Here is a 27,035-nt window from a genome sequence, read left to right as displayed (position 1 = left end):
GTCTCTCGTCAGATTCTCTAAAAAAAAAATAAGCGTCTAAATCAAAACTTCCCTCTTCCCTTAAGAGTCGCTAGAATTTAATTTGCTTTCTCAAGTGCAGCAAATTTCCTTCTAATTGGTCCAGCGGTGGTCTCATAAAAAAAAAGCATTTCTGTCCCACATGAAAATGGGCTCTGAATTTCTAGCTGGAAATGGTCTTTCCAGCCAGGTTTCCAACTGGAATCAGCCCTTCCAGCTAGAAATTTTCCAGAGCCAGCTGGAAATGGCACTTTCCAGCTTTAAGTGGGATCTACCTCAGCTGGTTTTTCAGCTAGAAGCAGCACTGCCAGCTGGAAGTTTTCCAGCTGCAGCTGGAAACAACTGGATACAGCATTTTTTAGCTGGAAACAGCGCTTCCAACTGGAAACAACTGGATGGAGCATTTTCCAGCCGGAAGTAGAATCTATCGACTGGAAAGTGGAGCTTAATTCCCACTTGCATTAAGACATTTTTTGTATCTGCAACATGCCCATATTTAGCCCTAGGTGGTGTTTGTATAAGAACGAAGAGCTTTTACTCTTGCAGCAGCAAAAAAAAAAAAATATTTTTATTCGTTCGTGTGACAATTCAATCGTAATTGCATGAACTGCATGGAAATGCTCGTCACTCCGGGTACCTTTGATCGCGATTGGGATCGATAGCAATCTAAAGTGTCCTGTGTGATCGAGTTGCCAAAAAAAAAATATCTCCAGGAAAAACTGCCACTTTTATTGAACCTTGCTTGTAGTAAACAAAAGCGACGCGCTCTTGGTCGACACTGTGTTATCTTGCTACATTGTCGACGTCGTCTAGCGAGGAGCTTGCCCGATTGGTCATGATGAGCCGTTGCGCAAACGGCTAGTGTTTACAGCATAGCAATTCCTTCTCTAACAAAAAAGAGCCTTAAGACGTGGCACCTTCAGCAGTTCAGGCTGCAATGACCGCTGCTCCTATTTTTTCTTGTCTGCACGACGCCACTACAATCGCCGCCATACTTGTTGAATACTTAGGAGCTTTAGTCTCGTATCTTGTCTTGATGTGCTCTTTTGACACTAATAATAATATAATAGCGTGTTATTGCAATATCAGTATTTCGCAGAAAAGCTCGGGTTTTTATTCACAGCAAACAGGAGCATTACAAAGGCAGGCCGAATATAAAAAATGTGACGACGCCACAGGGGTCCTAGTTTCGTACAGCACATGGCGGAAACTGTCACGGCGAGGCAATTTTTGCGAGACAACGAGAGTCTCTCGGGTGTGCGTGTGATCAAGTTTTTGTGAGGAACCTGCATGATCTTGCGCATGAAGTAATTATTTTTGAACAGTTCCTTCTCTGGACGGTGTTACAAGTACAGGCAAGCGGCTATCAACGGTTGTTATTGCTGTACTTTGTGGTGTTGTGATTCACCAGTGCGGATCGAAGAGCACCGTTTTCTCCAGCCCTGATTCTACAATTTGGAGGTAATTATTTCACTTGCTTATGTTTTGAGCGTAAGTTAATGTTTATTTTTATCCTGAATGATGGCACGCTTGAGCATGATATCATAGGTCCCTGCTGTACGTGATGTTCGTATACGGGTTGATCATTTTTATGTTTTGCGGAATTTGGTAGAAATGGCCTGTGGCAGATATCATAATTCTTGTTGCTGAGCGGAATTATTCGAAGAGGTGGACATTATTAGCATGCGAAATCGAAAGACATCTTCAAGTAATTAGCAAAAATTGACAAATTAACTTATTACCTTGCTTGTACGAGTTTGTACGAGTTTGTACAATGTACGCCTGTGAGTTTGCAAGATGGATCCACCTTAAATGAATTTCCAAAATTACATCAGTTTCGATATATTATTTTCTAAAGTGTGAGACGAATAAGTGGGCGTTCCAGTTACTTTTGTGCTCCAATACACAAAAGAGCGTTTTGTTAAAAAAGTAAGTAGACCAACAGTGCACTTTTACGGCGAGTTTGATGACACATATTTCTAACTGGTGTCATTCTGGAAAGTAAGTCCAAGTGGATACGCCTGGCAATCTCAATGGCTACAATTCGTAGATTGCGATATGTGCCGTAATGTAATAAATTAGGAAGTTCATTATTGAATTTTTTTTACATTAGTTCAATATACGTGCGTCTATTAAATACTAGTGCGTATATGTCAATCTGCCCAACGCAATAGAAGCACATTTATGGCGTGCTTTCACTGCAAGTGCGTGCTCGCAAACACGTTGCGTCGAATGGCAGGCATTTGAATTGGTGCAAAACAACAATAACATAAAAAGATTGGCCCTCAAGCTCCTGTGTTATTCAGCAGAGAAATGCTTCTTGGGAGGCTGTTGAGTTACATCACACGCCTAGTTCAAAATACAAATGAGCTCATTTGAATTCTATTTGCACTAAAGCCACAGTCAATGGCGCTAAACAATTTAACAATCATTGCATAGCTTCTGCAGCTCAAGTTGAGAGCCTCTTGAGAGCTCAGGTTGAGGCCTTGCGCCACATAAACTGTAGAAGGGTCTGTGATGAAGGTAAACTGTGGTACTGTCCAAAGGCTGTTGATACAATCCACTTGATTTTGGTAAAGGTCACTGTTTACTAGAACTGAGTGGATTAAAGTGATGATTGTTTTAAAGTTCACTCACTATGTCTAAATATTTTTTTCAGATGGGGTACAAGGAGAAGTGCAAGTGTATTCCACATCTTGAGGGAGATGCAAGATATGCTTCCGCAATCCTTGCTGCAAGTGTTCAAATAAATGGTTGCAAGTTTCAGCACCGTGCTGTTTTGGCTGCATGTATTTTCACTGGACCAGTTGGTCTTGCGGCCAGTCACATTAGGAACTAAGTGTGACTTGCGACAGCAAGCTAAGATCCATGCGAGTTCTGGCCAGTTTGTATCCTGCTTGATGCGAGCTTACACCCTGGGATTTCACCTAAGCATGACTCAACTCCATGGTGTTGTCGCCAAGGCTCAACACCATGGCGACCGGTGCTGTGTGCCAGCCCGGTCTGTGGGTCTGTAGACCAACAGTCCTGGCTGGAGATTCTAGCTGGAACCTCTTCCAGCTGAATTACAGCTGGCATTTCTTGCAGCTGGATCCAGCTGGCATTTCTTGCAGCTGGATCCAGCTGGAAGGCCTTCCAGTTGGGACATATTCCAGCTGGATTATGGAACCGGAAATTTCACCCAGCTGGATTTTTTCCAGCTGCCTTCCCAGCTAGAAAAGTATCCAGCTGGGTCAAATTTCCAGTTCCATAATCCAGCTGGAAGTAAAAACATTTTCGCCTGGGGTGTTTTACATGTAATATTTGAATAGGGGAAACGGAGTTGTCTCCGAGCTAGAGCTTCTTTTTAAACCAGCCTAATCCAGGTCTGGCTATTGTGCAATAAATTGACTATTTTTGGCAATCTAAGCCACATTATTCGTGGTTTCTCTGCTACTTTGCCATGCATCACTGTCAAATGCTATACTACTGCCAGTAATACTGGCTTTGTATAGACGGTAATATTTTTCTTTCTAGCATGCTTTATCAATTTAAGCTACATGTGGAATAAATGAAGTTCAAACGGAGGGCTCCGGATTGATTTCGAGCATCCGAGGTTCTCTGCATTCCACCCCCATCGGAATGCGGCATTCGCTGCTGGGACTCAAGGCCGCGACCTCGAGCTGTAGCAACGCAATGCCATCCACTCAGCCTCTGCGGCAGGTTAAACACCGAGGTACAATAAAGGGCATGCTACTCTGTAAATGCCGATATGCAAACCAAATTTTTGGGCCAACTAAAAACTCCTTCCTGCATGTGCTGCACACGTGACCAAGCTGTCCAGGACAGCACGATAAGTGTGTCTGCAAATTTCGGTGAGATAAGTGTACGTCACAAACATTTGCTCTGGCTCCACTTTCGCCTCATATACACGTGAGCAGAACCGCGCTAGGGGAACCGAGCCCCCCCCCCCCCCCCCCCCTCTATAGCAGAACGTGCGCCACTTGCCGTGCTTCTTCGTCGATGATGGGTGTGGCGCTGCCCGAGCGCGAGCCATAAGCGGCCGCGGCGTCCCCGCCGTAGAAGGGCTCCTCGTAGGCTGAGTTGAAGGTCGCCGGCAAGGAGCGTGTGTGGTCCAGCCTGTGCTCGGGTGAGTATCCCGGATCGCCCCCCCGGCCCCGGTCGTCGGCCGGAGGGTAGCCGGCCAGGTCGTAGCGGCGCGGGGACGTGGGCGGTGGGTACGGGCCGGGCGGTGCCCCAGCCGCCGGGAAGGGCGCGCCCACCACCGGCGGGTAGCCGGCCTCGGCCAGCAGGCCGCCGCCGCCCCTGTCCGGAGACAGGGCGCGCGGCGGCGGGGGCACTGCGCGCGTACAGCCAGCGTGACCGGGGGTAAGTGAAACAGCTGATTCACCGTCGTCGTATCAGCTCATTATTTATGTCCGCTGCAGGACGAAGGCCTCTAGCTCCCAATGACCTGCCAGACAACCCTGTCATATGTGCCAGCTGACCACCTAATTCTCTGTCGTCCTCTACTGCACTTTCCTTCTCCTGGCGCCCGTTCTATTATGTATATGCCTCGCGCATTACGTATTACGTGGCCTGTCTTAACTTCATCCCTTTGCTCTTATAAGGTTAACTAGAATATCAGCTACCCCCTCCACTCTTTATAATACACACTTATGTCGTGCTGCCTTAACTTTAGTTACGTCTATAATTTTTTCGTTCTATATATAGCTCGTTGCACAGTGCTTGATCTCTTAGGTGTGTTTGTTGTCGGAGGTATGTTGAATGAAAGACTGAATTGTTAACATCCAAGTTCCCGCTCTGTATGTCAGTAGCGGCATAAGATAATGATTGTATGCTTCTTTTTTTTTTCAGGACGTTTTAAAGCAGCAATTAATAGTCTCTGAAAGCATCGTTAGGAGACTTCATTCATAGGGGACACGAACATTGTTCTCCTGCAAGATTTCTTTGCAAGAATGTATCCATGTCAAATGGGCAACCTTTCTAACTTTTTTACACAGCACTGAATAAACATTTATTCAAATAAATGTGCAAAAATTCCTCGATTTGTGGCATATCTTCTCAGTACATGCTCCAACAATGAAACCACTTTCGCATCACCTTGCTAGATTTGCCTAAAATACTTCTGGAGCACTCTATACCAACGTTTTGAGATTAAGTTCCTCACGACATACCCCAAATGTAGCCTGCGCATGATTTTTACGATGGCATGATATCTCTCTCTCTCTCTCTCTCTCTCTCTCTCTCTATATATATATATATATATATATATATATATATATATATATATATATATATATATATATATATATATATATATATATGGCAAAGTAAGCATTCTTAAATATGTCGACTAATGTTACAGTCGCACTGATAACTATATTACACCTTCAAATAAATTAAATATGTCAGTCAATAACTATCTCAATAGGCACATATACCAAAAGTGCCAAATATATTATCTGCTGGTCCTAAAACATATGGTCACGAAATTTGAACATTTGCATGCTAGGCGATTGCACTCGAACACAAAGGCGAAAAAACCTCGACGCTGACAATTTGTCTGTCTGCCCATGGCGAGGAGCTATCATCTCTCCTCCTTTCCCATCTCGTGCAGCTTCCCTTTCCACGCAGGAGGCCGTTCTGCTTTTATGTGATATGCAGGATTTTCTACCGCTTTTTTGACGATTTCCTAACGAGGCCAGTTCTCTGGCACCCTCTACAACCATCGAGCCGAATCTCGGCTCGCGCGCCGGTCTTTGCAAATCGCGCACGCCAGCTCTGCGACATTATCGCGCATGGGTTGACGTACAATTTCAAACACTCACACATGCCTTCGTGACGTGTGCTAGGTAAGTTAAATGTGAGGGACCTATTGTAATGCGACAAAGACAGGGTCGGCAACCCTTCAAGAACGCCCCTACGCAAAGGGCTCGTTACGCCCGAAGGCTTGATACGTTGCCAAGTGTAAGCACGCCCTGAACTCTGTAAAAAAGGAAGTTATGGGCGAACACGCTGCATGGGTGGTAAGCGTGCCCTTTCATGCCTGCAGGTTACCCTGTCCCAAATGCATCGAACTGCTATTGGCTGTGTCGTGCCGAATGACCACGTTTTTCGTCAAATCATGTGCTGAAGTAAGCAGCATTATGGTCGAGCGATTTGCGAGGGAGTGCGCCTGGGAACTCCTGGTATGAATGATTCCACTTATGACGCGGAATTTAGTTCAAGTATCTGCCCACTTATTACGCAATGCAAAACAGCTAGTAGATATTGTCGTCCCCACATCTTATGTGTGGTATACTGTAATTGCATAATGAAAAGGAGGCGCACAACAAAAACAAAAAACTTTAGGCATAGCACGAAAGGGCTCGCAGGATGACAGAGAGACAAAGACACAGTGCAGTGCCTTCGTCCCCTCTGTAGTTCTGCGTGCCTCTTTGTGCTATGCCTCAATCTACGCAGTACCAACTAGACCACTAGCCTGTTTCGAAAAAAAAAATAAAGAAAGGAAGGAACGATTGCAAGAGAATCACTTACGTTCCAAAAGTAACACTGACCGTACTGCTACTACCGTACCAGAACTGCCGGTAGGATGGGAGCGCAGTGAAGTTAAAAGTGAATTTGGGCGCCGAACACAAGTCGTGCACACTTGGGTTACAACAGGCGTGTGACACCGGGCATCGCAGATACCAAAGGCAGCGTGCACAAAACGTGCGGGGCACGTAGGCAGGCAGGCAGGCAGGCGTCACCACACAGAGACGGGCTCGCACCTGGCCTCGGCAGAGGGGACCTCGGGGAGGTGAGGGGAGAGGCGACCCGCAGGGGCGGCGGTGGCTGTCCGTAGAACCGCTGCGGCTTGGCCGGCGCCGCTCCAAGCGGGCCTGCGCCGTCCCGCCCCCGCTCTCGCTCATACACACACCCAGGCACACGCATAACAGAGGAGGATGACTACACACATATGCACACTAAGACAATTACGGGAGCAGATGCCGCTGAAGTCCCTGGATGCGTATTAATTTTGCTAAGTAGAGACATAGAGCAAAAGGATGGACAAGAACAAGGACAGGGCAGTCCTTCAATGTTAGACAGCCATCAATGTTAGAGAGGATAAACGTGTTGAGCTTTGCAGATTAGGCGGATTGGTTGCACCACCCGATCGAACAGAGTTTAATCAATGAGCACACAGTACTATTGTAGAACCAACCATTGCCCACTAAGCTGCAGGTGTAGAGTGTCGGCAGCGGCATAGTTTTTCACTTGCAGCCTTGTTATTTTGTTCTTCGATGAGGACAATAATGTAACATGAGAACGTGCCAGTATACACTGTAAAAAATTTTTACACCCTTTAAGGTAAATAAGGGTGAAAATTGACCTGTAATTCACACCCTTACACCCAAGAAGAGCGCAAGGGTGTGAGTTATAGACTTATTAAGATCCTTATGCACTTCTAAGGGTTTAACTTATTTTACAGTGTATACCGTGTTCTCGTTTGACGATTGGCCACAAGATGCCACTACCAGTGTTGCTGCTGCCGTACACGCATTTCCTGGTATTTCTTGAGGTTGATATGCTTACGAAGAAGCTTAAACTGTATAAGGATCAACATTTGGGTGAGTTGATACTGGTTGAACATCTTGAACGGGCAGCGCAAGACTGCCTCCACTTATGCTGGGGAAGGCTGCACTGTTAAACGTACGTCCCCGCCTGTGCACTGTAGAATGGGAGTTGTTTATGAGCTTCCATTTTCCTGCGGTCACGTCTATATCGGCCAAACAGGTTCATGCCTGAACATTAGATTGCCTGAGCATAGGCGCTTGCTCACGGGTAATGCCTACTCACATGTCGCGCGGCATTGCTCTGAGTATGCGTGCACTCTAATCTATGAAGACAACACCACAATACTTTCCACGCATAGAAATCAGACTACAAGGGAGATTATTGAGGCCTACTATATCATAAAAAAAAGATTGCATTGTGTAAGCATGCCATCGTTAAATTTGTATGACAGTAAAATTTAATTTTTACGCCGCCTCATAGTGTAGCATTAGATTACAGGTTTTTGCGTTTTTGCCTGCACACTGATAATGATGCCATCGATGCGAGAGCATGTGGCTATGGGTTGTAGTACATAAATTTGTGTATGCCTTTGATTAAAGTTAGTTGTGAGTTCAGTGCTGTCCTATGTTTTCCTGCCTTCTGTCTTCATCAGCTTGCACTGGCCCTTCAAGACGTTTAAACTGTATATATATGCTCTTCACTGCTGTAAAGGCCAGGTGGTACCACATTGCTGAAAGTATATGAGGGATAGTTGTCGATACTTAGACTTTGTCAAACAGCTTATCCAGGGATTTCAGTTGCAGCATGCCGCTGCCGCGCTCCACACATCCTGCTTATACACTGCTCCTGCTAAATGCCGGCTGTGCACGAGTCGCATGCCACACAAGCATGCTCACTTATAGTGCCTGGCAAGAGCGGTATAGCGGCACTCGGCAACAACCCAAGAAATCAGTACGAGCTCCGCCCACAGTACAGCATTGTACTGTGCCTCTGAACTCCTATATATTTCTCGTGGGACATCGACTTTGAAGGAAGATCGCCGCCGCGTTATGACATCACGGATAAAAGGGAGGTAATTGACTGGCGCATTTATACAAATTATCTGAGTTGGACGGCGGTGTACTGGCCTCTGCATTCTTACGTTGTCACCGAGTGGTTGAAAAACGAACCAGAAAATGTTCTGTCATGGCAAGTGAAATTCTTTGTCGTATTGAAGCACGAAATCACAGGTCAGAAATGTCCTAACCGCAGCACATCCTGTTCCATTGAAGTGCTGTCATCACCACAAAGCCGCGTATGTCATCACGTGTTTTAACACAACCGCGTTAGTCTGAGGTATAATAAAGCTTTCATGAAGAGGGATCCAATTAAATAGTGTACATAATAAAACGAAATAGGGCAGCCCATGCCAGGTGCTTACCTGGCTGGCTTTTTGCCTTTTGCTACTTTGAACCACTGCCGACACGGTTGCGTGTTGCAACTCGATCGGGTCGTGCCAACACAGCTCGCTCTGTTGAAACGTCAGAAATCTTTGCATCTTTCCAGAATTCCTGCCACACTACGACAAAGAATTTCTGTTGACGGCAGCGATTCACATTCCCTAGACTTCACGACAGACTGTCGTAGTACAGTTCAGTGGACAGCAGTTGGCCGTGTCTGCAGCGTGCCAAAACTTTCTGTTTTGAATCACAGCATGGACAACGGTACACAATAGATCGTAAAGGGAAAAAAATAAATCACAAATTATCAAAGCAGTGGTTCTGCTTTCAACGCGCAACATAGTGCTGGCGGGGACGTGACATTCAACATTAAGAGGAAGCTTTAGCTCGGGTGCTCCTATCTAAATACATGTAAAAGGAGAATTCGTTTTTCTCGCCAACCACTGCGCTAAATTTGACTGGGTTTGCTGCATTTAAAAGAAAAACTTACATTCTAGTGACTGTTGGTTTCGAATTTTTGAGTTAGGTCGTCAATATTTTATAAAAAATTGACAAAAATTGCAAATTTTCAGAAAACGAAACTATCAAGTTTACAACTCTGTAACTCAACAAGAAAAAATGATATCGCATTTCTGTGAATTGTATCTGATATCACATCTAAAGCGGACCAAATTGATATGTTACACGTGAACCTCAAGAAATGTATTAATATGTAATTACAATTTTTGCAGAACCCTTGTAAACAATGTAACAAATTCATGTAAGATGTGAAATGACATATAATATTTGTCCGCTTTGAATTATCTAATGGATGCCGTTTACAGAACCGCGATATCGGTTCTTGATGCAGAGCTATTAGTTTGTAAACTTCATTCTTCTATATTTTCCAAACTTCTGAATTTTTGAAAATCTTTCTAACAAAATTCAAGCCCTAAATCAAAATTCTGCTTCCAACAGTCACTAGAATTTATCTTACTCTCTTAAATGCAACAAATTTCATCAAAATCGGTCCAGGGGTTAACTCAGAAAAACGTTTTTGCGTTTTTTACATGTATTTGAATAGGCCGTGTCGGAGTTGGGCCCGAGCTAAAGCTTCCTCTTAACCCTTTGATTGCTCTGAGCAGCTGACAGACTCGATACAGACAGAAGCAACTGTTTAATCTGTCATCATTGGGACATAGGAGAATGACTGGCATTTGTCTCATTGTGCTGGCTTCACTAGACATATTTCATGTGCGGAAGTGTACGTTTTATCGTAATACGCATCTATGACTTGTGCAAAGTGGCGTACCGTAAAATAATAATAAAAGGAAAAAAAAACAGGCACTTTAAAAAGCGCAACACGAAAGCTGCTGCGGTGCCTTTTACTCTGATACATGCCGTGCTTGGTTATTTGCTTTCTTTTCTTTTGTTTTTTTTTTTGCAATGTGCGCTAAGCAGCGATTATGAGCAAAATGCCTGTATGCGCTTTTATATCCAACCCACGGTGCGGGAAAAATTCGCGTTCAGGATTGTTTTACAGCTTAACCACGTTGTTCTCGCTGTGATTCGAATCATTGTGCAAATTTTTGTGCAAATCATCTTTGATCAAAGATGATTTGCACAACGGTACACAACGGTACACAAATTTTTGCGCAAATCATCTTTGATCAAAGATGATTTGCACAAAATAATAAGGGAAAGTCACAACACAACACCAAAAGCACGCCACAACGATGGCGAAATAACAACCTATTAAGGCAGCATACAACAAAAGGGAAAGCACACGCGACGGAAGAGCACAGGCATATTAGAATGGTGGCCGACAAGACAACACATTCAGTCAAGACCACGTCGATAGCACAAGGCCTGTTCGCTCCCTTCCATGATGTCGTGCTACTGGCCCGACTGCCATAGAATCTAATGAGTATGCGCCTAAGTAAGCCGCAGTGATTTTGACGCCACCGCTTTCGCCACGCCAGCCTTGGCGATTGAAATTTCGGGCCAGTAGCATGACATCGTGGGTTGGAGTGAACAGGCCTTGTGCTATCTAGGTGGTTTTGGTTCAGTCCAAGTTAAAAAAAATAGTAATAAAAGAACTGGGTACAGCGATGCTGCAGTTCACCGATAGCGGTCACCAGAGCTAAATACAGGCATCTATACACTGCTGCCTTTAAAGTGTCTGCCCTGCCCGTTTAGAAAGCCCTGCTTGCGGGCAGAGGCGACTTCACGAACATGCATGCAGCATATTTAGTTACAGTGCCAATAACTTACCAGCCGCTGAGATAATATATGCATTGTTTGATTTGCATCAGGTTTCTTAGAGCGCTCTAGCCCTAGTTCGTATTCCGGTGTTTCTGATGCTGTATACGCTTCTCTGAAGTCCCTACACAACGCTACACAGCAACTTTCCTGTTTCTCATCCGGACTGGGCATCCATGGTGCGGACACTGTCGCTGGTACAGTTGTCACTCGTACGGTGTACCGGCATTTTCGATCATGCCATGCCAGTATATACATTGAATTCTTCTATACAGAAAGACGAAAATCTTTCTCCACACGTTGTTAATGAAAGCTTTTCTCGCGTGTTTTTCTGTCGTGACCTGTTAGCCTTTTGTGTGGCCATGAACCGTAATATAGGGAATGGGAATGAAGGCGGCGACATGTTACACTTGTACAATGGGTTGTCGGGAAACAAGCTAGAAAAGGGTGCTCCATTTTCTTAAGCAGCCCAAAGCTGAAGAACGTAAGTTTATTAACCAGGGTCCATAAATCTGTGATAAATTTTTTTTTTTTACAGCCCTGTCATTTTTTTTACGCCTCGATGTTTGTACTGCTTAAAAGCGAATGGCACATCAGCACATGCAACAAGTCCAGCTTACATGAACACTGTCTGGACACAGAACCACTACAGCCAGCACAACCAAAATCACGTACGACTCAAGCCAAAATGCTTCTCATTTAAGCTCGACCTGTTACAAGAGTCCAATAGCAGTGACATATTTGGTTGAGACTGTCGTTGTATTCGGTCCTCCCAGTGACATGGGTAGGCAATCAGTGAATACCGAATTTGCGTACCGCCCTGCTTTTAAGCTTTCGACAAACAAACATCTCACTTGAAAGCGACCCAAATAAGTCAACTGGGTCGAAGGAACTGTCAAGCCCTGACACCTCTGTTGGACGCTGACTCTTTAAAGCGAGACGATAAACCGGAGGCTGCACTTTCCACTGTTTACATGAACGTCATGCTGTCTGTCACTGCAACAAAAGTGCGCCTGAGTGCAGTTATATAACAGATTTGTCCAAAGTCTGTTTTAAACCTTGCGGGAGGTTGTCACTCACTAAAATGCCACCGCCGTCAGAGGGGCCGCATATTAACTTTATGAAAAGCGTGAAGCGGCGTGCCGTTGTTTTTTCTTTCCTTCCTTCTTTTTACAGCATTTTTTTCCGTATGCTTAAGGCATATAAAAACACAATGCTGAATTGATCAGTGATGCACTGCAGTTTCTTGATGAACTGCCAAAAGATTCGTGATTATGCCGACATAGTGTGCATATAAAATTTCGCTACCTTGATGCTGTTCAGCACATTGCTCCAAAAGACAGTTCCAGGTGACTACACAATTGATATGTCCTACCTTATACGACACGTACAACACCTTCGTTTTCATTTCTTGAGTAACTACACTTAACTTGGATTAGGTGGAAAGGTTGAAAGCACTTGCGTTTGCTACTTCATCATTTCAGTACAAGTGTTTCAGTACAAGGCATTATAAGTGACGATAATTATTTGAAAAAAAAAGACCATAAAACGGTAAATACACCCATGTAAAGATAATGTAAAAGTTACCACGTCTGGCAAATGAAGCGCACAGCACAGGAGCAGTAAGCGCTTTGAGTTCCTGATAGAAACAAATCGAGATTATTAGTATCTGTATCGGAAAACATCCCGTGCCGGCAAAAAATAGAAGCTCGAGATGTTCCTGAGTGGCATCTTACCATAAGGACACTTTCAGCTGACTTATATGAACATATTAAATGACATTAATAACAACAGCACTGCGAGCTGTGCTTTTTCAAAGGCCAAATGAAGTATGCAAAACTCAATGTTGCCAATAATGCAAACCTTAAACCTTGGAATTCTACACACGCGAATTCACATAGGGCACTGTTTAGATACTGATATTTTTGTGCCTATAGTTGTCAACGATTGTAAGACTGCTCTGCTAATTTTATTTGAAATGCCTAGTCGAGGATGGCTGTGTGGTTACAAGTCATTTGGGAACACTCAGTATATTTGCAATACATGCTTGCTTCAAAAGAATAAGGAGCTGAAAAAAAAAATCAAAGTCAACGCAGGAGGAGTCGAAGCAGCAAAGGTGCCGACGTTTCCACAAATGGATGTCTCTTTGCCGCGTCGTTTCTTTATGGCCTAAAGCATTCGATATACAGTGCACTATACATTCGTGAAAAAACGGAATGCCACACAGACAGCGTGTGTCATGTTCTCTGCATATTGTCTGTCTTTTGCACCATGAAAAACAATGTATAGTATACCCAACCAAATCACCCAACAACAAGCCCTTTTGAAAAGAGTTGGTGTCATTGAAGGATCCCTTGCAACTTACAACCTCTGCCTCTCCACATGTTTCTACAGTAAATGACAATGTGATGATGCAGTAGCCGTCATAATGATTGCGAAAATTAATCAGTTAAAGAAAGGAAGTCATTGAAATTATTTTTGTTTAACTAATCGGTAGAAGTAATGCTGGGCGAAATTATTGGAAAATGTGGCAACTTGTCCCAGGCGATTTTTTTTTTCTCTTGTAACAGAGTAATTTTGTTCTGCTTAATAACTCTGCTACTTATCTCGTTTGTGTCACACGCATATTGTGTGCGACTGTGCGTACAATGATAACACACGAAGGCTGGAGAGGGCACTTTGATAACGACTTAGGGAACGTATACGTCCAATGTCTCCCTTCAACTTTTTTTACAATTTGCATTAGACGGATCTGGCAATGTTTTTTATGAAAGTTTGTCCAACGGTTCTCGTTGGTTTTTCTCTGTTTCACGTTAGGATGCGTCAGCATAAGAACTCTGAAGAGCTAAGTACATGCTTCACTAGGGTCAGTGCTTGAAGCGTTTTGACGTACGCTGACAATGCGAACCAACAAATGAGGACGTCCGCAGCGTCGAAGCTGCAAAACGCCAGAACCGTCGCAAGGACAAGCTTAGATAGGTCAACTTGCAGGGGGGCTAACTGTCGTTTAATCGCTGCTTTTGGGTCTGAAAACACAATTTGACTATTTCTGTGACTCGGATGCAATATAATGGCGAGGCGACGGGGACTTTGTGAAAAGCTGCCACTACCCTTCGCGACGGCGCTCATACACATAGACACTTTAGTTGGCATGGCATGGCAGCTCTACTCGGGTGACATGTTTGTGCGTAGGTGGAGGCGTAAGACGAGTGAAAACAAATGTAGTGGCAAAGCAGTGCGAAGTGAGGACACTGTGCTATAGATGAGGAGGAAAGCCCACTGACCAGCGGCGGTTACAAGCAGGCCAGGCTGCCTCTTTTCCGGACTCAGCGCCACCGACGAGTAGGTCATTCCACGGGGAAGGGTTTGCGAGTAGCCTGTGCAGTGGCGGCAGCAGAAAGAAGAAGTACGATCATGTATCGTGGCAAACCAAGGCAGTGCATGAAAGCGACTGGAGAAGGCGTGCGAGGAAGGGCAGGGCATTAATGCAGTGTGGCCATGACGTGGGGAAGATGCGAACAGAGCGGACAAGCAGCCTTCGGAGCACCTCGGTGCACGTGGTTAAAATAAAGAATGTCAATATAAAATAATGCAAACCAATGGCAATTTCCATCTCCCGCATTCCCCGTCTTTTCCATGTCCCTTAGTAGTAACATGCCGAATCAGCAAGGTAAATTTTAGCTGGCGCGTAAGTTTTGAAAATTTCACTCACTTCCAAAGGGGTTATTGAACAGATGATGTATTAGAAGATGTTCGAATACTGTACAAATGTTCAGAAGTGCACTGCAATCTACTTGTGTTGTTGACTGTTTGCGTGTAAAGCTGGCCTTACTGAGCGGAAGCTCGTGTTTGTTTTTCATATCAGTCTGTCAACTTTCTTTTTTATACTGTGAAGCTGCAAAACAGTTCATAATGTCATCGCGCTCTTCAGTCCACTGCTTTATCCTTCGATTGGAACCAATAGCTCGTGTGCTGCATCGAAGGGAAAATAAAGGAAATAGGGAGGATAGGATGTCTGGAGGTGTTTGAAGGTGCCACGGAACTGACCTGGGCTTGGCTTGGGCCTCTCCTGTGGGGCGGGTGAGAAGGGGCGAATGGTTGCACCATGCGGAAGTGTCTGGGTTCGGCCTTGTGGTGGATAGGCCGGTACTCCATAGTAGCCCGCTCCTTGAGACTTGCCCCCCTAAGCGACAAGAAGGGACAAACAGGAGTGGCATACGTCAGTCCGATGGTGTCAAAGGAATATGAGATGACAATACGAAAGACCAGGCGCCTTCGTCATCCATGTCTTCTGGAAGTCCTTCAATCTAGTGGCATTCAAAGCCGCAACTTAGCTACATTTATACTAGTTGAATTTCGGTATTTTCAACAGTTAAAGCAGACGCACCTTGTCCGATACAGCTGCTTCAAGAGCGTCATCCTCGCTGGAATGACATTTAAGCATACCAGGAACTGAACACAGTGCCCACTAATGCAACAGCGCTGTTGAAACCTTTTCGTGAAGTTAGAAAGCTAGAGTTTTATTGATCTTTACCATCTAACTCGACATTACCATATCGTAACGGTTGTAATGACTGCATAAGCACTCTACAGGCAGATGAGTACTTATGCTCCGCTTAATGACGCAGTTATAGCGCTCAGAGTATTGCAGTTCATGTGCCTTACTAAATGCCAGTTACACTCATTGAGGAAAACAGTTAGTTATAGGTAAGGAGAATTTATGTGCTCCACCATTCAAGTACCAGTTTCTGTCTATAGTTCTTTTTTATGTTACGCCAATAAAATTGCGCCAATAATGATTTCTATCATTAGTTACACAATTTTTATAGAGACACTAGAAAGCAATATTGAATAACTTTAGGCTGGTATTGTTTTAAAACCTTATTTTCGTCCATTTGGCGGGGAAAAAAACTGATCATTGCTGGAGAGAGAATGGAGGCCAAGTTTTCTTCATTTTATTTCTTTCTTGCTTTCCTCTTTTCTTTTTTCTATTTTTCATTTCACGCCAAAAACTCGACGCCATGTATGCCAGTTTGACGTCACAGATATGAACATGTTTTTTTTTTAATATAGTTGGGCCACTTTGGTACAGTAAAAATTCTTGAAACTTGCTATGTTGAGTCTGCGGCTCTTCAATAATGCAGTGTGCTAGTTCCTTTTTCTAAAAAACTGTTAACTGCAAGTCCAAGTAGATGCTGTTAATATCTGTGAGATTATGGTGACCTACCGCAGAGGCTTAAAGGCAGCATCGCCACCCGGTTTGTGGCTTAACTAAATATATACGTCATTAGTGCCTCCTTAAGCTTTGCCGTATTAATGTGGGCAATGGCGGACATTTAATGCGCCAGTGTATAACAATAAACCCGCAGGTTGGCTTGAGAGCGGATGGACTTACCTTGGCCCTGTGGATGTGTTGGTTCTGGTATTCCGAGTCGAACTCTGGCTCCGAAAAGTAGCTCATATCCTGGTCGTACGTGCTGTAGACACCCCCGTCGTTGACATCTTGCTCGTATATGCGTATCACTGATCGATCTCGGATGTCCCTGTCACATGGGGACAAAGCAGTGATGCACGGCTAAGAGAAGGCAAGTGTTGGGGACAAAGCAGTGACACAAGGCTAACAGACGACAAGTGTTGGGGACAAACCAGTGACGCACGGCTAAGAGAAGGCAAGTGTTGTGCTCTAAATGCCGCACCCAAGAGAGATGTCAAAAGAACATTGAACACCTATGAACATTGACATTTTGTGTATGCGAAACTTGGGATGCGATATCCTCGTGTATGTGTCTTTTTTTCTTCCAGTTATTGTTTCTCGTATGACTAATATAAACGCGACTATCATCTCAGCAAAGAGAAGTAACTGACACCACACATAGGCACCAATCTCTACATAAATACAGTTGTTAAAGGAAGAGAGAGAGAGAATGCACGTGACCTAGACCACGTGAATGCAAGTGACCTAACCGATCTGTAAAGCTGACATTTACATATTACATAATCCTGTATAAAGACTGATACGATACATTTTAATCACAGCTATTATTTTTGTTGCTTGAACTGTCTGGCATATAGAGCACGACATCACAGCCGCTGCGAACCATTCCTCGTATCATGCCCAAATTCATCCTATGAAAATGACAGGTCCTTTCTTGTTCATACACAAGCGCACATACGAAGCAATGCTTGCTCACCTGAGGTCCTCGAGCTCGTAAAACATATCCTTGGAGGGGTCGTGTATGTAAATGCGTATGTGCGGTGAATCGAGATACTCCATGGTGAGCTGCTTTGGGAAGGATCGCACGAACAGTGCCTTCACCGTGTCGATCGACGTGATCTCGTTCGGCAGCAAGGCCCGCTTCGTCTCGCTCCGGTACTGAAGAAACACCAGGCCTGCACATAGATTTCTTTTTTAATGCACATGCGTCATTCGCCCTCACCAAAGTAACTCGTAGCGAGATGTACGTATCTAAATAGTTATGAGATTGGCAATGATGTCCCAAGCGAACCTTTATTCACACCGGTGATTTTACTGCTGAATTTTAGTGTCATTGTATGTGGAATCTATTGCAATGTACTTGTTTCCACAGAGAAATTGGGCAATCAGTGTTTATGTGGTTAAACATGTTCAATGCTTTCTGACCTGGCACAGAACAGTAGCCGGCATCGTATAAGCACGCAAATATCTTCATGCCATGCCAATAAGATAAAAGACGTTATTCAGCCATGTGGTGAGTACAATGCGAGTTAAATGAATCCAAACACATGGTTTCTTAGAGTAGATAACTTGCGCGTATTTCCCTGTTGCACTTCAACTGGGTGCCATCGTTTGCCGGGGTTATGGAACCACACCATACCACATAGGCTTATTTAGCTTGCACTGACATGATCATGGACGCCATCTTAAAGAGCGATAATCTGAATGCTTTGGTCCGATCCACTTGTACACATCAGGGGTCGAATGTACATAGCATTTTGTTCGTAACTGCCGTCTCTCATTAGCAGGCTGCCTTCGCTAATAATATGTCCAGAATTCCGATTGGCTGGCACGAGCACAAGCACTTCTTTTGTGGATATGGGCCCCGATCTCCAATAATGCTGTAGAAGCTGTACATGATCGCCCTGTACAGTATACATTACGTCGTATACGTCGTTCATGCACAACAAGAAATGCTCAAACTAAAGTCGTATCGTAATACACGTGTGTTCGTTACAATCAGAGCTAGAAGCTACCACATGAATTATGGCCACTCCGCAGTGCCTCCTCAAAATGTACATTCGCCCCCTAACATTTCGAAAACAACACACGACAAACATTGACGAGTTTTGCACTTTTGATAGAACAGTACAGTACTAGTTTTACATAAGCCCGTGGCTCTATACTGTTTTGTATAATGTTTATGTGTGGCTTACAGTTATAGCGCACAAAAGTCCGAAATATACGCAAACTGAACATATGATCATTAGGAAGGGCACCCAATGCTCCGTTTCATACAATGTGTGCCGCGCTAGGTTGTTAGACGTACTTTTTTTTTTTACAGTGGCTGCGTTCTCACTAACAAGTAGCTCGGCATTCTCGCGAGAAGTTATGTGAAACTGGGGCGCTATAACGTAAAACTATTCCAAACTTTTCTACTCCAATCCTGCAATCAGCCTACCGCGATTTGTCAAAAACTTTTTTGGATCACCCCCACTACACCTCTCTGTCACGCGACGTCACGAAAACCGCAATAGCTTCCCATCTGATATGACGTGTAGACATTGATTATGCATAACTTGACTGAACAAAGCAAAAATTGTTATTTCTGATTCGACGCCTTTTTGCCATTAGCCCTCGGCTATTGGTCAAAAGTTTTCAGGCTGCACCCCCTTGACCTGCCTCTCACGCGATATCAGAAAACCACAAAAACTTACTGCGTCAGAGTGACGCGTACACGTTAAATATGCATTAATATGCCGAACAAAAGTGAATTTTCTTCTGAATAGCCGCAGGCTGCCCCGTTCCGAAAGGAATAAAAGATGGCTGCCGCCGATCGCTCCGGCACTGGCTACTCGCCCCTGCCGGAGAGCATGGGTTTATTTGCGTCTAATAAAACTGTTTGTGTGGCCATGTAACGTTTTGGAGAACTTTCGGCACGTTTGCGACCTCGTTCTGCCAACTCTTCTTTGCTGAGGATCCGTTTTAGCGTCATTTTTAAGCTTACGTTGCATGCCGCCGCGATTGTCGAGGAGCCACCAGAAGCTAAGTAAGAGAAAGCGGACCAATCGCAGACGCCGGCACCACCCCCTTCATCCGGTTTTCGATATTCAATGCAGTCGCTCGGCCCCATCGAATCTCTCTCCACTTGAGCGTGCTCCTCGCCTCTTGCCAGCTAATTAGATAAGACAAGCCGCACAGTGCAGGCAATGTTATTCGTTTTTCAAGCAAACAAAAGTGACCTCCTATGAACGAGGGGAGCATTTGATTGGTTTGTTCAGACAACCCTGCGTGTGACCGCCCTATGCTTGCGTCAGCGGTTGCGCAAGTTTGATGTCAGGAGATTGGAATAAAAATATATTGGAACAGTTTTATGTTATATATGGCCCCTATTATTTGTATAGATTTACTACAGAACTAAATAAAAAAATTGATCCTCAAAAATGTACGAACAGTGTTTTATGATTGCTGGATACGTTGTTTTAGATCATTTTGCTTTTCGTAGTTTTTTTTTCTTTCTTTTAGGAGGTTTGAGCGCGCAGTGTCGCATAGACTGACACGTGCTTCGCGGTGTTGCGTAGTAATTTCACGTTATTTCATGTTGCGTAGTAATTTCAACAGCCGCGGCAAAAAGTTCACGCCAGGCCTATTTTCAACATGCCCATTAATGAAAATCGAAAAAATATGTTGTTTAGGCGTGGTGTCAAAACCACGTTTTTTTTTATTCAGAACTTGATGTACAAACCGCCTAACCAGGAAACGCGCAGGGTGATACATTCTGACGACCGAACTTCTTGCTTAGCTTCTATAGCACCGTACGTCAAGTATGAAACGGGGCGTAATTTATCAACAAAATCCACTGTAAGTAGCGAATTGTGTTTGCGCATTAACTTTTTGCGTGGACAAGATTGCTCTAGCGTGTATTGTGTCGACAGTGCCCATCCGCATATTGGACAACGTGTATATAGTAGCTCATTGTACCATGACAATCACCTCCCACCTACCTTTCCCTGTATTTCTCACTTCCCCTTTCCCCAGTGAGGAGTAGCAGGCTAGAGACGTGCTCTCCAGGCCGACCTATCCTCCTGTCTCTTCATTAAAATCTACTCCACCTACTCCTCCACTGTAAGTAGTGGTGCTGCTTCGTGTCTCTAGGCACCGGATTGGCATTTTTCTCGGAGAACCGGGACATCTTGAAAACGCATCTGCTGACCGGTGTTCCGTCTGTCAAAACGTCCTATGCAATATGGCGTAATTTTTATATTATTACACCAGAATTTGTTACTAAAACGCACGTATGCAGTGGCTTTCTGTGTTGGAGAGTTACGTGAAATGTCAACACTGTACCACAGTCAGGTAGATAATTTTAGAAGAACGAGAAGGCCTTGCGTCGGCTTTAATTGCACGTTTTAGATACCTTACGTTTACTCCCTTTACATTCGTGAGTAAAATGTGTATCACGGCATAACTAACCAAGACCTGTCGAGAAGATTTAATCCCACGAAAGCTTTACTTGGCCCTGCCATGAGTCTACCAGGCCAACTCGTGTTCAACACAAGCCAAACCTTCCGCATCGCTGCATTCTCATGATATCGCAGACGCTTTTAAGAGACACGGGCATGGAAGGCGGCGCCATATTTTTCTAGGATGCACTGCAAAGAGCACTGCTGAGTGACACTTCACAGAATCCCTTTCTTAATGGCCCTATGGTACACAGAAAGGAAAATGCGTGATGCGCGTTTCGCAGTCTAAAATGCCACTGGACGTGAGCTAAAAAGCACGTGTCACCCTAAAGCTGCGATTGCTGCGAACGTTTCCCAAGCCTACATTTCACGCTCCGCGCTCCACCATCTATCAAGGCTGCGTGACCACAGCGGGGTGAAAGCGCCAAGGAACCGCAGCCTTCCGTAGAAATGCTAAGTGTTCAAAACACGTTGCCGCCGCGGCATGAAGTTAGCGGCATGAAAGTCAATACACAGGGCACAGCTTGCGACCTCGCCCTGAGAAGATGGAAGTGCCGGTCAGCCTCCAATCTCCTTCTCTTTCTTTATAGTCTCACAAATTAAATTTACATATTCCGCAAAGCAGCGGGCGCGAAAAAAAAAAAGAAAACGTAACAAGTACGAGTTTTGGGTCCGTCGACGAAAATGAATATGCGATTATATGTCAAATGAATGTCAAGTGGCGGGGACGCGACGTGATTGATGCTCACGTAAATGCGTTATTATATATTCGTATCACAAATACCAAGGAAATAAAAAAAATTTCAAGTTATGCCGTGACGCATGGTAGCGCGCGCACGCACACGCGCGCATACGCAAACATACAGAAACAGAAAGAACGTCTGTAAACTGGAAAACGGCGCAAGCGAAATGAGCGGGCCAGAAAAGACACCAAATAACGCATCTAGAATTCTAGCAATACACCCACGCCGGATATACAACGTACAGCAGCTCAGAGGTACAGAAAGGAGCCAAGTCGGCGCTCGTAGGCTGTTTATTATTCACGCGTTAACTCTTGTTACGCAGCCCTAAACCAATTCGCTCGGCTTAAGTTTCCACTTTCTTACGGGTCCGGAACTCTCTGACTTCAGCGTGCAAGCAAGCAAGCAAGCGTGCGTCTGTGCATGTGTGCGCGTGTGTGAAGAGAGAAAGAGTCTACGTCGCGGTGCTTGTGTGCGTCGCAGCAAAGCCGGCGACCTCCTGCGTAAGCGTTAGCTGAAACCACTCTGTACATGTGTGCGTGTGTGTGAAGAGAGAAACAGACTACGTGGCGGTGCTTCCATGCGTCGCAGCAAAGCCGGCGACCTCCTGCGTAAGCGTTAGCTGAAAGCACTCCGGATCGCAAAGACGACCCGTCGCGACGACTTTTTCTTACTCGAAGTCGCAGAGAGAAACACGAAGCTGCAGGCGACGCTCTGACGCAAACACGGCGCAGAATCTCCGGAGGCAGCGAAGACCCGCTAACCCTAAAAGCGCGCAGTTGCACGCTCCAATTAGCGCGCCCCCGCAGAGACCATCGACCTGCGGCCTCGGAGCGCGCGCAGAATGCGAAACGAGTGTTCAATAAATGATGTCCCGCAAAGAGAGCGACATTTTTTTCCCCCGCTTCATGTACGGAACCTGCGCACTCAGACAAATTGCGTTATTATACAAGATCGATCCGCGTCTCTGTCTCAATTCCGATGAACTCATTCCGGGCGCTTTGCCCTATCTTTGCTTCTATCGGGTACGGCATCGTTTTTTTCCCGTTTCCCTTAGTTGCAAAGAGAAACGAAGCCACTTAACCTGTGCAATTAAAGGTTGCCGACGGTAAGGACTGATTCAACTAAAGAGTAAAGCAAACTTTGAAACGATGCGGCGCTTCCTTAACCAGAGGAAGGCAAGCGTTACAGATGCATCTGGAACGTCTATGGCGGAACAAATGTGTTCAAAAACGATTTCGCAGAAACTAAAACGCACGCGCGACAGTTTTAATCGCTAGAGATGCGCTTGCAGCACTGAATGGCGCGGTTGCGAGAGGAACACCGCGTCGCGTGAACGCCCTTGTGAGCAGTTTGTGCCGAGACGTAAACAAAGAAAGAAATATTAAACACGGACAGACTTCATACCGGCTACAGAGTTTCACGTTTGTTGCGTGCTCGCTTGTTTTTCCTGTTAGCCAGTGCTCCAAACTTCACCCCTAAATCCTACCGCGTAAACGTGTCGTTATATTGAACTTGTGTGTTTTCAGCGTTACACTTTGATCAGTTTAAGCTCCTCAGAGGGACACTGCAATGCGTGGGCCCAGAAAAAGATCTTGCCACCGGTGCATTTCACGTACATAAATGCGGTGTCCGTACTTTAGACGAAGAAAACAGCGACGCCACCGTCATGCCTGGGCACCAGAGTGCATTAAAAAACGTATTAGGACAAACAGACTAGGATAGAAAACAAGACTACAAATATGGTCGGCCAGAGTGCAGCGGATAAGCATTATAAAAATGGTTCGACAAGTGTTGCATATTTAGGTTCTAAGCAGACATTTCTGTTGCTTTTTTTGTTTCTGGGGACAATTACAAGTGGGCACCGGAAAGGTGATAAGTAGTCATGTTTGATTGGTAAACTACACGTCTAATACAGTTACTATATCACATCCACCGATAGCACATGCTTGTTGCATCCGAATACCATAGGACAGCGAAATACTTGTGGCGACACCGAGTTCGAATTTCCGAAGAAGCTTTACGTGACACCAACTTAATTGCCGATTATTATGAAACAATGACATTGCATTTGAAAAACAGCGAAAATGCAACCTGACAGATTTTTTCACTGGCTCTAAAAAGCCGTTTTCTTTTTAAGACAACGTCTTCTTACTGAATCGACACAAGGTTGGCCTATCTGAAACCTCAGTATCTTGTAACCACTTCCAAAAAAGGAAAAAAAAAGTTTCTTTCGCTCCTTCAGAGCATCGTAGCGAGTATAAAAATCTATTGAAATGTGGGTATAAACAAAATAAAAATCGAAAATTAGTCACAGGGTAGGTAAAATCAACGGTACGGGTGCAATTAGCGCCAATGTGGAAAATTAGCCCCATTGCTGGATACCCCTGTAAAGCGTGCACCTCCGCAGACAGAGACATGATGAGGCGAAGCCATCCTACGGCAAACGTTTAGGAAATTTAGCGAGCTCGCTTGGACTAAGCAGGCTCGCGCGAGGTAATAGTGTCGGGAAGCCGGATTGATTTGCCAGTGCCCACAAGAGGTGATAATTAGTCGCAGAGCATGTAAAATTACCAGTAAGGGCGTAATTAGCGCCATCATATTCGAAAATTACCCACGTTGCATTATAGACACCGTTATCTCCGGGATCGGTCTAACCTGATGTCCTAGTAATAATAAAAAAAGCAAAATAAAGCGTTAACCAATTGTCGATGCTTAAGAGCACAAGGTCAGCGTAATTTCGCGTAAAACACGACACGAACAAGATACGAAATGAGCGAATAATTAACAACAAAAAGAGACAGATGCCGAAGACAGAGATATCATGAGCATTTATACATCGACTTCGTCTTCTTTAGCGTCGACATTTGGTTGACACTTCCTTTTTTTCTGCTGATCAGGTGCTGAAAAATCTCCCGACTAATACAGCAGTGGACACGGATTAGATGCTTGCATGCAGTTTATCTTCTAGGGGTGCAATATTGTTGCCTTTCTTCGAACAATCAGTGAACTACTCCTCCAGCTGACATTGTTAATCTTTGTACGAGAGATTTTGAAGTCAACGACGAGAAGAAGCCATTACTGAAGCGAAGAAGACGACCGATCCTACGGCGCGACCACGTAATATTGTAAATACTGTCCCGCCAGTGTTTCCTTCCAGGTAAGAATATACTGTACGAAATGATCTTTACGACGCTTTATGTGTGCGTCTTCATTGTTGTGTTTTTCGGGCTGTCATTCATCTGGCTCGAATATTTAAAAAAAAATGGCGGGGAAGGTGACGAGTAAGGAAATAAATATGTAAAAGCGAGGTGAATGACACAGGACTTCACACAACGAATACTAGAGGGAAGCCTGGTGCTGATAAGTATACGTGCATTGTCAGTACGGCAGTTGGTTTAAACAGCTTAAGGGTGATGGGACGTGGCAGATTTGTCCGGACATCGTCGATGCGGCCTCGAAATGCATACTTTTAATTAACTATATTAACGATGTTAAGGCCACTTTCCCATCACAAATATTTCGATCTATAAGTAATTGTTAGTACTGTTGAACAACTGAGGTGGCACTTTTCGCATGTTTTGGGACATTCGTACCTAAAGAAGACTGGCGTTTAGAATACCAAAACAGTTCACGCTTGAGGAGCTCTACGAAAATAGTGGCTCAAGTTGAGCAACGTAACAACGCTAACAGCATTTTGCAGGTACCCCTATTCTGTACAGTAGAGTGCAGGTACCCCTATTCTGTACAGTAGAGAGTGTTCTGAACGTCAAGCATTTATTTGCTGTATGCGAGCGTTATGATGGTAAGGGAAAGCGCGATTAGGCTGCGAATAGCATTTAAACACACAAACACACAGCACGACTAGGAGCAATCAATGTAGTACTCGCGATCACTATGGTAACAGTGCAATCGCAACGCCAGAATGCCCTCTGGTGAGCTTTTTCACGAAACACTGCGGTGAACGCAGTGTAACAATACCTAGCGATGTCATCATGGCCGCCCGAGACGCCAGCTCATTGTTGACGTAGACGCCTCCAGAGGGCGACATCGAAGTCCTGTAGTCTTCCTTGTACCGATTTCCTGACGGGCACAAACAGGGGCCACGTTAGAGCGAATGTCCCGCATGTATACCGCAATTCCAGCATGAAAATGAGACGTAGAAATGCGACGGCGGCCTCCGAACCAGTCCCCCAAACCAGGGGTCCTCGTTGCAGGTTCCTCATGCACGCATGCTAATCTAGCCATGCTATTTTAGTACGCAACCGAAACATGCCTGGTGGGCGTACGCTGATTTCGTTTGCCAGCAGACAGCCACCGCTTGCAGTCGGCCCATAGCTCATGCATGGAGCCTGTTCGTTCCTTCATTTGCATGCACGCAGACTGAAACGGACGCTACTTACGAACGTCTCGTTGACGTGGTCGACAAAATAAAATGCGCTTGAGGAAAACCAAGCTCGGTCGGTACGGTATTTTGTAGATTTATTTATACTGACTGTACATTATCGGGGGCATTGTACTGACGTTTCCGGGCTTCAAAGGTTTGGTGTACCCAATGGAAACTGTCCCGTTTAATCCTTTGTTTGTTTAGTTGCTGCTGGAGGAACCTAACTATTTTTTTTCCCCGAACGCAGCTTCGTACGCCATTTATGGCCAGGGCGCACGTGACACATTGCAAGCGTCACATTCCCCGAGCGATCCCTTTGAATACATTATAGGCTAACTCCGCCATGCGACACTGAGCCGTCGTTTAGGCCGCGGTAACCAGGCCTAGAAAAGAAGTGAACGCTATCGCCTATGCAAATGGTGTGCCTTGTGGGCAGTGGGTATGATATTTATGACCAAATGTTAGCCGTACCTGCAAATGTTCAATCCCTGCGTTTGCAAACAGGTATAGATGCACCCACTGTCGTAGACAACAAACGCGGGCACAGACGACACGGAAGCAGGAAGCCAAGATACAGAGAGCTCTCCGTAATTTCGGGTCTATATGCTATTCGACTTCGAACGGTTTGCCTACAACCACGAACTTTCCGGACTTACATATTTCCTTTGTCGCTTGCCTTTAGGCAGACTGATGCATTGTCTTCAGCTTCCGCGTCATCAGCCTGATAGTCTGGAGGCTCTCAACAAATTTTTCTTTGAGAGCGAACTGGACAAGAGACTGTAAAGAGTCTTGGAGCGTGCCAGACTTTCACCACCATCTTCATCCTCATAATCAACGTCTTCTCTATTCTGTCTGTCTGCACCCTTTCCCTTTCCCCAACGCCGAGTAGCAGGTCAGAACATTGATTCAGGCCGACCTCCCGGCTTTTCCATCATAATAAATACTCTCTCTCTCTCTCTCTTTCTTAGTTTATAACAAGCGCGGCGGCCTTCT

At 44.9% G+C, this 27,035-nt stretch overlaps 1 protein-coding gene and 2 long non-coding RNA genes across 21 annotated transcripts in view; 2 read left to right on the top strand and 1 right to left on the bottom strand.

The window, feature by feature from the left end:
- Window positions 1-27,035, bottom strand: part of LOC135902791 (coiled-coil domain-containing protein AGAP005037-like) — a 583,363-nt gene that overhangs the window by 79,686 nt on the left and 476,642 nt on the right. For 16 of the 19 annotated variants that reach the window (XM_065433040.2, XM_065433057.2, XM_065433042.2 and 13 more), the window contains 6 exons: window positions 17,450-17,648; window positions 16,654-16,801; window positions 15,306-15,441; window positions 14,543-14,635; window positions 6,792-6,902; window positions 4,006-4,357 (listed from right to left, as the gene is read on the bottom strand). In XM_065433040.2, coding sequence (XP_065289112.2) covers window positions 4,006-4,357; window positions 6,792-6,902; window positions 14,543-14,635; window positions 15,306-15,441; window positions 16,654-16,801; window positions 17,450-17,648 — 1,039 coding nt within the window. The remainder of the gene's footprint in view (window positions 1-4,005; window positions 4,358-6,791; window positions 6,903-14,542; window positions 14,636-15,305; window positions 15,442-16,653; window positions 16,802-17,449; window positions 17,649-27,035) is intronic. The other 3 variants (XM_065433048.2, XM_065433047.2, XM_065433054.2) reach the window with 3 other exon arrangements.
- LOC139054802 (uncharacterized) lies at window positions 1,241-2,784 on the top strand. The gene is made up of 2 exons (XR_011511515.1): window positions 1,241-1,479; window positions 2,678-2,784. It is a non-coding gene; the product is annotated as an uncharacterized lncRNA (long non-coding RNA).
- Window positions 24,749-27,035, top strand: part of LOC135902794 (uncharacterized) — a 55,790-nt gene continuing 53,503 nt past the window's right edge. The window contains exon 1 of the long non-coding RNA XR_010564601.2: window positions 24,749-24,815. This is a non-coding gene — a long non-coding RNA (uncharacterized lncRNA). The remainder of the gene's footprint in view (window positions 24,816-27,035) is intronic.

This window comes from Dermacentor albipictus, chromosome 1 (genome assembly GCF_038994185.2).
Source record: "Dermacentor albipictus isolate Rhodes 1998 colony chromosome 1, USDA_Dalb.pri_finalv2, whole genome shotgun sequence".
In the NCBI taxonomy this organism is placed as follows: domain Eukaryota; kingdom Metazoa; phylum Arthropoda; class Arachnida; order Ixodida; family Ixodidae; genus Dermacentor; species Dermacentor albipictus.
Note: the sequence above shows the minus strand (reverse complement) of the source record. Positions and strands in the feature narration are given on the sequence as shown.